Source organism: Oreochromis aureus, linkage group 7 (genome assembly GCF_013358895.1).
Source record: "Oreochromis aureus strain Israel breed Guangdong linkage group 7, ZZ_aureus, whole genome shotgun sequence".
NCBI classification, from domain to species: domain Eukaryota; kingdom Metazoa; phylum Chordata; class Actinopteri; order Cichliformes; family Cichlidae; genus Oreochromis; species Oreochromis aureus.
The window spans coordinates 24,865,451-24,878,767 of NC_052948.1; the positions used below are offsets into that span (position 1 = coordinate 24,865,451).

The 13,317-nt window shown below is 39.0% G+C and overlaps 1 protein-coding gene across 1 annotated transcript; it reads left to right on the forward strand.

Moving 5' to 3' along the window:
• The first annotated feature begins 207 nt into the window (after positions 1–207).
• Positions 208–11,964, forward strand: LOC116317509 (D(4) dopamine receptor). The gene is made up of 5 exons (XM_031736298.2): positions 208–243; positions 604–1,026; positions 2,511–2,623; positions 6,058–6,647; positions 10,330–11,964. Exons 2-5 carry the CDS (start codon positions 727–729, stop codon positions 10,533–10,535), a joined length of 1,209 nt encoding a protein of 402 aa, XP_031592158.2. The 5' UTR covers positions 208–243; positions 604–726; the 3' UTR covers positions 10,536–11,964.
• The last annotated feature ends 1,353 nt before the right edge of the window (positions 11,965–13,317 follow it).

Here is a 13,317-nt window from a genome sequence, read left to right on the forward strand (position 1 = left end):
CTCTTAATTTCATTAAAATTGCTCCAAAATGCACCAACAGCACAAATACGACAGAGAGGTCAAATTCAGTGGATATTTTTATTTATTAAATTAAGTTTGTTTTTGTTTTTGTTTTTTTTTTTTTTTTTTGCAGAGGCCACTCCTGTCTCCCCCAGTCTCCGTGATACGCATGCACGCAGATGAACAGACAGCTGGACTAACTTCTGCTGGAGCTCAAGGGCTGAAGGACACCGTAAAGCGCAGGTGATAAGCGGCTTTAATCGGTTAATTTGGCCCCGGTGGCCTTTGTGCTAGCGGGCTGCAGGTAAACACTCCGGAGCTGGAAACATCCGCGGCACGACACTTTCTCTGCTGTCTGACCCCAGAGTCCTTCCGGCTATCTCCTCAGCATTAAAGAAAGAAGCAGTTTTCTATTGATATGAAGATTTTAATGCGCCAAGAATTGCATCTGTTTTCTTCTGGATTTTTTTTTCATCACTAAATATTGGTGATGAAGTCAAATTGTGACAAAAATCTGACTTCAACACCATATTTTAAATATTTAAATAAAAGTTTAACTTTGTAAATACTAACTTGTGTTTTTGTCCATCTGCTTTTACGCAGAGGATTTTTGCGTAAAAGGCGCAGCACTGGAGGTCGTCGCTACAGTTTGCTACAGTCTAAGTGGAGTCTGTGTGACAGCATGATAAGGCTACAGTGTGGCAGTCGGACTCCGACCCGGCCTTCATGAGCCCGTTGGCCCAGCTGCTGTGGCTCGGACGGGATCAGACCGACGCAGCGCAGATGGTGGCAAACCTGAGCGCAGCGCAGGAGGCGGGGACGGCGGCCGCGGCACGACACAACCTGCCGGCCCTGGTTTTCGGGGTGCTGCTGATCGTCGTCATCATCTGCGGCAACCTGATGGTGTGTCTGAGCGTGTTCGTCGAAAAGGCATTGAAGACCACCACCAACTACTTCATCGTGAGTCTGGCAGTGGCGGATCTGATGTTGGCGGTGCTCGTGCTGCCGCTCTTCGTCTATTCGGAGGTGAGATGCGACAGAACATACCGCCTTTGGAGATTTAATTAACTGAGAAGATCCCATAGATGAGACACACAGCTTCCAGTTATGTCTTAGGCTGCTAATCTCACAGGAGTATTTAGATTCAGGGACCCTAAAAACTGTTGGATCTCTTTCTGAGTCTTTGGGCACCAGATGGCAGGTCATTGCAGTAGCAGGTCTGGATGGCGTTCAACCAACAAAATATTTGAAAAGGCATTAAAAAGTTCATAAAATGTGCAGAATAAACCCTAATAATAGCAGAATCCATTACCTCTTTAAAATCCATGTCAAACATAAATTCACACGAGCTGGTTGACTTGAGATGTTGATTTCCAAACTAAACCAAAAACATTTTGCTGCTACATAAAAGGTCAATTTTCACAATAGAAATTTCGTGCTGATCACAAATTGATCTTCAGCTATGAAAATCACAATCACCCCAAATCTGCTTTTGTCAGCAAAGATATTCTCTAATGACTCCATATCATCACCTTTCATCGTTCCTTATTGATCTTCAGAGTTCAGAGTGATGTTTTTATGCAACTCTCTGCAGGTTTGAAGCAAAGGTCAGGGGTGGTGCAGGGTCATGATCTGGTAAAGAAGCTGGACAGGACAGTTCAGTCCAGGTCAACCTCCCTGTTTACTCAATGGCACGTTACTCTGCACAAACATACAGTGACTTGAAGGTGATAAAACAAAATAATCAAAAAAAGCATGTAAAATGTTGCTTCCTTTAAAATGACTAATTAAAACATTAAATAAAAAATAAATGAAAAATTAAATAAAAAGACAAATTTCTTCCTCAGATTTCTTGTCAGGGAAGCTTAAAAAATGTAATTTTACTGATTGAGTGAATGTATTTAGTTAAACTCTTCACCACGTTTATATGTCTGAATATTGAATAGAATAGAAAAAAAATAGAAAAAGAAACTCAATAGAAATGTTTTTTTTTTTTTTTTTTAATATTAAAGGCTGCCAGCAACCTTTAGCTGATGAAGTGCAGTCCCTTTTTTAAAAATCTCAAATTACCAAAGTTTCAGACCTTTTTATGCTCAACCATCTCTAATTTGCATACAAATTTTATGGTCCAAAGTTTGGACAGGCAGAATAATTGCTGTGAAATTTTAGCTTCATATGTCAAATACGTATTACAGAAAAATTACAGCTCCTGATTCATTTTTATGATAAGAAGGGGAAGTGAAATGTTCAGGTTTTTATCTTTAATAGTTTTCAACTTCATGTTCAACAATTGACTCTGATTTCAATGTGTGGAAAAAATGGTCTGAAAATACAGCCTGAAAAGTATTTGATATATGAAGCTAAAATATCATAGGAATCATTGCATACGTTCAAACTTTGTATCATAAAGAGACTGTAGAGTAGAAGGCCCGGTTTGATTTCAGATTGTGTGTCAAGGTAATTTTTGGCATGAGTAAATATTAAACGACAATAATTTGTCTGCCTTTCAGTTCCAGGATGGTGTATGGACCCTCAACACTACCATCTGTGATGCTCTCATGACGATGGATGTTATGTTGTGTACTGCCTCCATCTTCAATCTCTGCGCTATCAGCATTGACAGGTCAGTACTCACCTGTACAGGTACACACAGCAGGACCTTGTGTTGTTCCCTTACAGTGAAGCCACACTGCAAGAGAACAGCAAACAATCAGCAGTTCATTTGATGGACGGTATTAAAAAAAAAATCTCATCCTGGTGGTGATGATACAGGAAGTGCCAGCAGGTCAATGATCTTGACAATAGGAATATGAGCTGAATTTCTTGGAACAAAATTTTAAGAACAATTACAAATTGTTCTTGAACACTTGGGTCTCATTGAAAGTTATATTGCTTTCAAGAAGACCATACATCTGCAGCCTCTTCTCCTGAAGTTCACATATTGCTGTTTTGAACAGCAGTTAACACCAGCCTGTTTAAATGCTCTGGACCAGTAGCTGTGTAAAAGATTTTATTTTTCTATGTTTATGCCTTTCAGCATATACTGAACATAAAGAGGTGTGACTTCAATCATTGGTTAGCACGGGAATTTGAAACCTGTCACAGCTTTCCACTTGGAGCCAGGTCCTTCCAAAAAAGGAAGGTTAGGTTTTTTACACTCTAAAAACTCTTCACTCTTGTTACACTCCCATGACAACACAAAAAAGAATTCAGAAACCACAGGGGTCCTAAAGCCTTTTAAAGTATTAATCACTAATGTCAAAATAATGCAAAAGTACCTAAGGATACCTGCAGCATTTACTGTAATGTAGTAATGTATATTTTTTAATGGAACGAATACTGTAATATGTTTTACAGCAGCAGTTTCTGTGAAAGTTGCAAGAATGCTGCTCAGATTAGGATTGAACTTTCCACAGGGGACTGTGGCTGTTCCGTGTCTGTTGTCCTATTACAGCTGATGCTCCATACCTTACAAACCATAGACGTCTGACACTTTAAACTTTTGTATTTCTTTCATTTAGTAACCATAGAGATCCAAATTATTCCCCCTCTTAAAGCTATTAAAATGCCTAACAGCATCCAGTCAGGGTATTCTAAGCACAGTAGACCTGTGCTTAGAATAAATGGAGACAGCAGGAACCAGAGATCTTTTTAGTCTGATCTGCATGATTGAACTTTAAGATTGGTTTCAGGTAGCTGCCATGTTGCTTATAATGATGGTGCTGTCAGGCTATTAGAAGATGCTCTCCATGATAGCTTGCAGACATTTCGTCTGTTAATGAACTGCTAAGTTCAGTTCATTAACTTTGCAGTTATTCAGTTATTAAACATGGCATTAGAAAATGTACAAACCACCAAGGTAAGTGAAAGGTTGAGGGCTCACTTAATGCCATCCTGTGGGAAACAAGATGTTAGTTTTTGCGAAGCTTTTCATTTAAATCCACACATTCTAACCTTGTGGTGAAATTAGAAGAAAAGTTAAAAGATCATCAACAATATATCTTAGTACTCTCCATCCTCTCGGAACTCAGGAATGTATCTATACAAACATACATTTTGAGATACATCACAGGAAACACTTAGGAAATACTACTGGCCAGTTCAAATGACTTTCAGGTCAAGTTGATCCATCCTCTGTACAAAAAAATTAAAAGATTGAGAACTGAGAAAATGAGTGAGTATGACTCATCATCTGGGTGTCATGAATGTCCTGACTAGATTTTGTGCAAAACCATAAAGTAGATGTTGAGATAAATATCAAGAAAACTACTTGAAGATTCAAACAGACATCACAAGACTCCGTATCCCATCAAAATATTTTTGTGTAGATAGTACATAGATACTAATGATTGATACATGCTCTTATATTTATCTCATATATTCTACTCTACTGAAGGACTCAAAGCATTTTATACAACATGCCTCATTCACACAAACATTCTATGTTTAAGTGCTTAAGTGTTAACTGAGAGTCACACATTCATATAATGAACACATCAGAGACCAACTTGGGGTTCAGTATCTTGCCCAAGTATGCTTTGGCATGCAGACTGGAATAGCCATCGAACCACCAACCTTCAGATTAGTAGATGATCTGCTTTATTTCCTGAACTACAGCCACTCCATTGTAGCTTGCACAATACTGGAAAAACAGATACAGGTTTAAATTCCTGGAGTGGACTCCTAGAGAAAATACATGAGGAAAAGCTGTACAGTTGATGAAAAGAATGAGGTAAAGATTCACAACTAATGTAGAGACTCTCAAGAGTTTTAACTGGCCTCTTGCGATTCAGGAACATTCAGGGACACCATCAGATCCAAAGCCTGTCAGGGTCCGATGGTTCTGATGTGTCGGCGACCTTTTGTCTGACTCCTGTAAAAGCGCCAAAAGAAAAACCCCCAGAAAAGACAAAATAATTTAAATCCCCAAATGAGGGATGTGTCCAATGCTGATGAACTGCCAGGTTCGCTCAGCGCTTGTTAGTATGTCTCAATGAGATTATCTGAACTCTCAGCCGATGTTGAGGGATGACAAAAATCCAGGCTGCTCTTCAAATCTGATGTCCTGACTCCAGAAAATATGATTACATCAAAGACTGATGGGGAGCAGTGAAGTTAACGTGGACTGATGATGATGATCTGAAGCTTTTTGAAGTAGCCAGCAGTGTTTAGAGGTTTAACTGGATGACAGTCTGAATAATTCAAGAGGCTGGTCAGGAGGCAGAATCTGAAGGTCTGCACAGAGTCCACCTGCTGTTAATGTTCAGATCAGAAGAAGGAACTCTTCTAGTTTTTAAAAAACTGCCTGATAAGCTGCCGGTTTGACAGAGTCACTTTAGAGGACTAGGGACTTCTTTCAGAGTTTTATTTATTTACACAGTAAAAACCAAACAGAAAAAAAGATTAAGATGAAAAAGGAAACATCCTACAGCTACAGCTACAGCATCTAATCACATAGTTAGTGGCTGCAGTGTTTGAAGAGTACTTAAATTCTGGACTAGTGTGAAGATTCAGGTTAGTTTGATTTTATTTCCACAGAAAGATAAAATTGCCTTCAGTCTTAAAGAATTATTAAGATGGCAGTGGAATTGGTGCGTGCCCATTTTAGGTGATTTCAGTAGCAGACAGCCTTCATGTGGTGTGCACTCTGAGCGTGGAAAACTACAATGTACAGTGCATTCTGATACCAGAGGATAAATCTTTCAAGCCCACCTTGAGACATTTTAAAAATAGTTTTAGTTCTTCTGCTAGTACGGTTAGCAAAACAAATAAATCATCCGGATGGTTTTTGTTCTTTTGTGTCTGTAAGACCACTGCATGCTTTTGGGCATACTGGGACAAGAAATAATAATAATAATAATAATGATAATAATAATAATAATAATAATAATGATAATAATAATAATAATAATGATAATAATAATAATAATAATAATAATAATAATAACGCAAAACACCATCAGTACCAAATTAGAACTATATATCATAAACAAAACCTAAACCTATTGTAGCAGCTCTAGACTGGCTGTGATGCCATATTTCTGGCACCTCTTGCAGGTTCATCGCTGTGTCAATCCCGCTCAACTACAACAGGAAGCATGTGGACCTGCGGCAGGTTGTTTTGCTGTCAGCCACCTGGATCCTGGCCTTGGCTGTAGCCTCGCCAGTCATCTTCGGCATCAACAATGTCCCAGGCCGCGACCCCAGCGAATGTAAACTAGAGAATGATGACTATGTTCTGTATTCTTCCGTCTGCTCCTTCTTCATCCCCTGCCCCATCATGCTGCTGCTGTACTGTGGCATGTTCCGCGGCCTGCGACGGTGGGAGGAGGCGCGTAAAGCCAAGCTGAAGGACAGCATCCAGGCGTGCCGCAAGCTGCAGGAGGCCACAGCCACATTGCCTCCTCTGGCTTCGCTGCCACCTCTGCTGCCTCCCATTATAGAGCGAGACCCAGCAGATACTCTCGATGAAGCATCCACCCTGCAGTCCCCAGACCTGCCCCCGAACTCAACAGAGAACAAAGACGGCCCTGTGCCAGCGGTCAGTTTTGCAGAGATTAAGTTCAACCACGACCCGCGCAGAAGAAAAAGGGCCAAGATCAACAGCCGCGAGAGGAAGGCTATGAAGGTGCTTCCTGTCGTTGTGGGTGAGTTCACTTCCTTCAGCAGCAATGAAGAGACATTTTAACTGAAAACGTTATAATCTAAAACCAAACTGCCTTTGTAGTGGAAATTGGTGTGCTGTTGTCATTGGCCCTGTCGCTGCTGTGGCATTTGTTGGACTCTGAATGCTGTGGAGGCAAGAAAACAAGGAACTGAACACTTTAACTTTTCCTTGATGTCCTGCAGAAGGAAATATATATTTTTAGAGCTATATTTGATAGAAGTCCTGTTATAGAAATCAATATCATTGGCCATGTTTTCACTAACATCCTAACCACATAAGGCTGAATTAGGAACTTGCCCTGGGCTTACAAAAGCCTAAAGTGCCGCAAATCTTGTTGTACTAAGAACAACACACATGTAACACAAACAAATGGCACAATTTAAGGTATCACACAATAAAGGTGGGTCCTGCGGCTGGTGTAGAGTCTGCGTTTCAGGGATAATTTTACCCACTTTAAAGATATAAAAGGTGTCGAAAGGTCAAAACACCAAAACATAATGGATATATATATATATTTTTTGATTGGTTAACAAACACTTAAAATCATTTGAGTCTGGTGAGCAGTTGAGGGAGAAATACATTTTTCTTTCAGTGCAGTAGTTAAGCAACACATTTGATGACTATTATCAATGTTCAGCCTCAGCTCTAATTCTAGCTCATTTTTATTTGAATGTCAGTTGAAGCTTAATATCAAATTACGGTCTGTCAGGTGGATGTTCTTCCCAACTCCAGAAAACATCAGGCTCACCTGTTTAGTGTTAAAATCAATGACACTGTCAATTTGATTTTTGATGTTGATTAATGGTTCATTCAAAGTTAATTCAAATCAAACAATATAAAATGCTAGAACAATAAAATAAATACAATAAAAGAAAACGTGCAATCAAATAAATACAATATGATCTGACAAAAAGAAACAAACAAAGACACCACAACATAAAAAACACGATGGGACTCAAACTGAACTTGAATTAACAGCGATGGTATAAAAGTGAGTTTTAAGATGGGATGTAAAAGAGTGGAGGGACCATGCAGTATGAATATCAAGTGGCAGGATATTCCAGAGTCTAGGGGCCTGATCCTGACATGAAAGCTTGATCCCCTCTAAATCAGGTCATTGAAGAAGCTATGCATACTTACTGATATTCAAAATATATATTGTCATTTGAAAAATAATCAACCATCATTATTTTTCTTCATGTCCTTTTTGCTAAAACTGCTGCTGGAGATTTGATTGTCGGTGAACCTTTAGGGTGGATGTCGTTATGTCAGACATCTCTGCTCTGCGGCTACCTGAACTCTTCACCGCCACCTCTGATGCCTATCCCGAGGCACTAACAGATCAATTAGAAAGGGGTCAGTCTATTAATAGCAGCCAGCTTTGCTCCCTAATGCGAACAAGTGCTTTCCTTTAGCACACAGCAGCCAATCCTTACAGCTCCTTAATCTCAAATCCAATTATTGCTTAAGGCCATGTCAGGTGCATGTTTAAGTGTGCAGGTAAGGCTCATGTTTAAGTGACAGTCTGAGCAATATAATACAAATATATTAGGTGGTTTATACAGTACTAGTCAAGGAAAAAATATTTTTAGAAAGCTTTTTCCAAGCACATTTTTATCAATAGGTATAACTCGTGTTTGGGTCAGGTGCGCTCCGTTATCAATGGGATCAATGATAGAAAATATGAGAGAAAGCAACTCTAAGTTACAATGTCCTATTGGACTTTTACCAAATTAAAAAATGACTTCTTGGTACAAGTAGCCTGAGTAAGATGTCTATATACTGAGTTATTTAATCAGAGAGGCTCGGTGGACAAAAGCAAGTGTTGGTATAGTCCTTTTGTGACCAGAGGTTTTAGTGACACCCAGTAATTAGTTTTTTCTACTTTGATGCAATAGCTCCATAATGTAGTGGTTTAAACATTTATTTAACACGACAAAGATCCAAAACATGCAGAGCAATACAAATACTGGGAATAAATCCAAAAATCATAACGTGAGAGTTAGTGTTGAATGCCAGTTGGTAGATAGATATGAAGTGCACTTAGTGGGTTAAAGTAACCAGGTGTCCCACTTTAAACCAGACTGCACAGCATTTTCAATCTTCATTATCTCCATCTTCATCTGTTGCTGTGGTGACTCATCATCAACATTTAGATTCCAGGAGATTCTGTGCTAAATCCTGTCACGACTGAGATCTGTTCTGCTTTGATGGTTAATTGCCAAATAACGGGGGACATGTTTCCCTTCTTGAACAAGCTTGATTATCTACATTTTTGGTCAAAACTTTACATACATACATCATGGGCATGCATGCCATGGTAATTTTGGGCCGTCATTTGACCTATTTTCTTTTCAGGGTGCAATGATTGTACAGCATATATCTTTCATGACTTAAAAGCAGAGTGCACAAATTTGAATTTATTCAGGATTTTCTTTAATTCACACATGGTCAAAATAACATATACAGGCTCAAATATATACAAAGATTCTCCTAAATATAATATAAGTGGTGCTGAAGGTTCTATAATTTGCTAACTTGACAAAACCATGACCTATTAATTTCTTGTTAGTAATCGTGGTTGAATACAACTAATAGTTTCTCTTTGCCTGCATAAAAAGGATTTGTTTGATAGCACTCACTGGATTAACTAATACTGAGAACAGTGGGAACGTCCAAGAAACTTAGTGTAGACCAAAGAAGGAGAACTGTGAATTTACATAAGTTGGGAAGGTCTCTTGAATCAATTTCTAAACAACTGCAAACTCCAAAATCAGTTTAAAGAATTGTGTGCAAGTACAAGTTATTCAGATGTGTCGCCACTTTGCCAAAGTCTCAAAGGAGACCCAATCTGTCACCCTCAAAAGATAGGAAATATTGCTTGCTTTCTTGAGTGTGCAAAGAATCTATTCTTTGCATCACTTCAACTTTCCCATACCACCAAACTCAGTGCTGACATGATTGCTGTAATCCAATCCAATCATTGCCTTCGAGTCAATCAGCATCCATTCCGCGTACTTTAAATCTTGGTGCTTTTCTGTCATTCTACATTTCAGACTCTCATTTGTGAAACCCACCTCTTCCCTATATCTACCTCACTCTGGTCTCTCAGAGCTCCAGCCAAGTCTCCATCTCTATCTGTCACTGGGGTGATTCACCACCAACATCTAAATTCCAGGGGATTCTGTCGTAAATCCTCTCCCCAGTGAGATCTGTTCTGCTATCATGGGTCAGTTTGGCCAAATAGCTTAAGTGAATTCTGTATCTCAATAAATCTTTCTTCCAAGATTTATTCTTCTCTCCTTACTGAAATATTAGTGGTGACGAATGCATATATTTGGCCATACATGTATACTTTTGACTGTGTGTGGATTAGAGAAAATCCAAAATAAATTAAACTTTCTGGACCCTGAATTCTTGTTTTTTAGTTATTCCATCTTGGAAAAAGACCAGTCCAATCAAATCACTAGAAATCCACCTCTGACCACAACTATATATATTAATACTATATTAATATGCATAATAAATGAACGATATCTGTTTTGCTTTGCTTTAAAATGTATTTTCACTGTAAACACTGACTTTTTGCTCTTTAGAATCAGAAGTATTGATTTCACAGAGACGAAGCATTCATCTCCTGATTCCTGTTTCTCTCCCAAAAGGTGCCTTCCTGTTCTGCTGGACTCCTTTCTTTGTCCTCCACACAATGCGAGCACGCTGTCAAGAGTGCCACATCCCGCCAGCCCTAATGAGCGTGGTGACGTGGCTGGGCTATGTCAACAGCGCCCTGAACCCCATCATCTACACTGTCTTCAACACAGAGTTCAGGAACTTCTTCAAAAAAATCCTCCAGCGCTGTTGCTCATAGAACTACTGGAGTGGACGTTGCTCCGTGGACCATTCTTAAACGCACAACAGCTGCAAGAGATGCTGCTGACTGTTGATATACTGTCTTTAGTCTGTTTATGTTGCCATGGTTTCCTTCCTCTGTGAGGTTTTTATTTTTCTACATTTGATGACAACAAAGTGTGTTTGAGCTTCATGTTTCATGTGAAGAAGCTATTCTCTTAGTCTATAGGGTGGCTCAATAGCACTTTTGCCATACACAACTTATTTTATATGTTGAAATTTATCTTTTCAGAATAAATGTTTTTGCTAAAAATACACATTAATAAGAATAGTCTCTTTCAGAGTTTGAGACACGCTTGAGAAAATGTTGACGAGAGCACAGATGAATCCAAGATGTAGGCAGAAGCAGACAGGCCACCATTACACTGTCATAAAATCATTTGTAAGCCCTTTTGCCAGGAAAGTAGTTGAAAATGTAGTCATCAAATGCCACTGAAAGGTTTTAATCTGCCATGGTGGAGTGTGATGTGGTGAGGACCCAAATGCAGGTAGAGTGAGCTGGAGTACAAACAAAAAAAAACAGCTTTTTATTTAGGCTGGTAACCCAATAGCAAAACCAAACGGAAATCAGCATGATCAAAACTGGAGCACTAGGGATTCTAGGGAATACATGGGATTTAGGAATTTGTACACACAAAAATAATCTCATTAATAACTCAAAACACCATAAATACAAGAATCTAAAAATAAATCCAACACTTGAGCAGAAACCCAGGGTCCATGGCAATAATCCGCTTAACCTCCCAAAGCTAAGTTGTTTTTGTTTTTGTGTTGTTCTTTAGTGTTAAACTGTTCACACCACACATTACACATCTATTCCATTAAAGTCATGGATAACAACAGACTTTATGATTCAAGTCATCAGGTAGCAGGTAATTCCCGCTGGGCTGAATGAGCTAATCCAGTCATTGCCTTTACATTCAGACTGAGGTCAAATGAGTTCCCTCTGCCCAAGACTTGTTCTATGACTGACTAAGTTTTTTAAGACTGAAAGCTGGGGGCGTGGCCACTTCGATCAATATGCGGACACTGTCTGTTGCACTTCACTTCTTGTTGGATTCACCAAATTGGACTGCTGCTGTGTTTGTGTTGTTAATGCCTTTTGGAGTTTTTTGTTTGTTTCTTTGTTTTTTATGGAATTATCTGATATATAACATGATGATATAACATTATGCTTCAGATTTTAAGAATGAAATTCAAGTTGCAAACATATGTGGTGTTTGTAGATGAAGATCAGATCCACAGTAGCTAGAACACTAACCCCGAGGCTTTAAAATGAGTGCACAATCCAAATGGTGACACCAAGGTGGCTATCTCCATCTCATATATACAGTCTATGGTTATTTTGAGTGGAAATTGTCACATGTAGGTTAATATTACTGTCATGACCCAAGAAAAAAATTTCTAAGCAACCATGTTCAGACATGGTAAAAAGTACACAAGTACACATTCAATTCTTAAGTTTTACATAGTAGGACATGAAAAAAACAACAACAACCCCCCAATCATAACCTGAACATCACATGACATATTACTCCACAATGTCATTATGTATTTAAGAATTCATTGAGGTTTGTGGTTTTATGTACATCTCTCACTTTGGGCCAAGCTTTCGCTGTCAGAGAGATGGTCACACATTTGACTCTGTAATACTTTAGGAGTTTATGACTGAGTCAAATCATTGCCCTTCCACAACCCTGGTTGGTGTGAGGTGTATGTGGTTCTAGGCATTATGAGAAAAAATCCTTTTGGTCTCATCACCCGAAAGGACGTTGTTCCAGAAGTCTTGTAGTCTGTTTAGATGCAGCTTTGCAAAACTAAACTGTGCTGCCATGTTCTTTTTTTTTTTCCTGGCAACCCTTCCAAACAAGCCATACTTGTTCAGTCTTTTTCAAACTGTACTGCCATGAACTTGCAAAATGTCTGCTTTTATAGAGGTGGACACACGTGTTGGTGATTCGTTAGTCAAGTGCATTTGATTAGCAGCACCTGGCTGCTATATAACCTCTTAATTCCTATGGAAGCAGTAAGGCTGTACTTAGGTTTTCACATTGTTTTTGCATTTTTCTTAAATAAATAATGATTTTCAGTGTTTCTTTTTCAGTCACCTTTTTCACTCACTATGTGTTTATACCCCAAACTGCATTTAATTATTAGTTATTATTAACCTCTGGCTCTCTTTCACAGCCCGTCTTTGTCCTGTCTTCCCCCCCTGCCCCCAACCGGTCGCAGCAGATGGCTGCCCCTCCCTGAGCATGGTTTTGCTGGAGGTTTCCTGTTAAGTGCTTGCTCATAGGGGGTCATATGATTGTCGGGATTTTCTCTGTTGTATTGTAGGGTCTTTACCTTACAATATAAAGCACCTTGAGGCAACTGTTGTTATGATTTGGCGCTATATAAATTAAACTGAATTGATATGAAATACAGTCTCATGTGTTGTTCATCTGAGATTGCATTTCCTAATGTTAATACCTGATAAGGACCAGATTAACTTTATTATATCTTATACACTCCTTAGGGTTGATATAGGGCATTATTCCTTTTTACTATCGCTCTATCTTGATTTCCCAATTTAGGGTTTTTAAATCACAGGGAAACAAAAATACCAACTGATTAAATTACATTATCGATAATGATAACCAAAAAGAATTTCACTGCGGCACCACAATGTAATTTATAACACTGCTCCATCACTGCAGCAAAGGGCGATTGTAAGCCAGTATATGTCAGCAGAAGTAAGC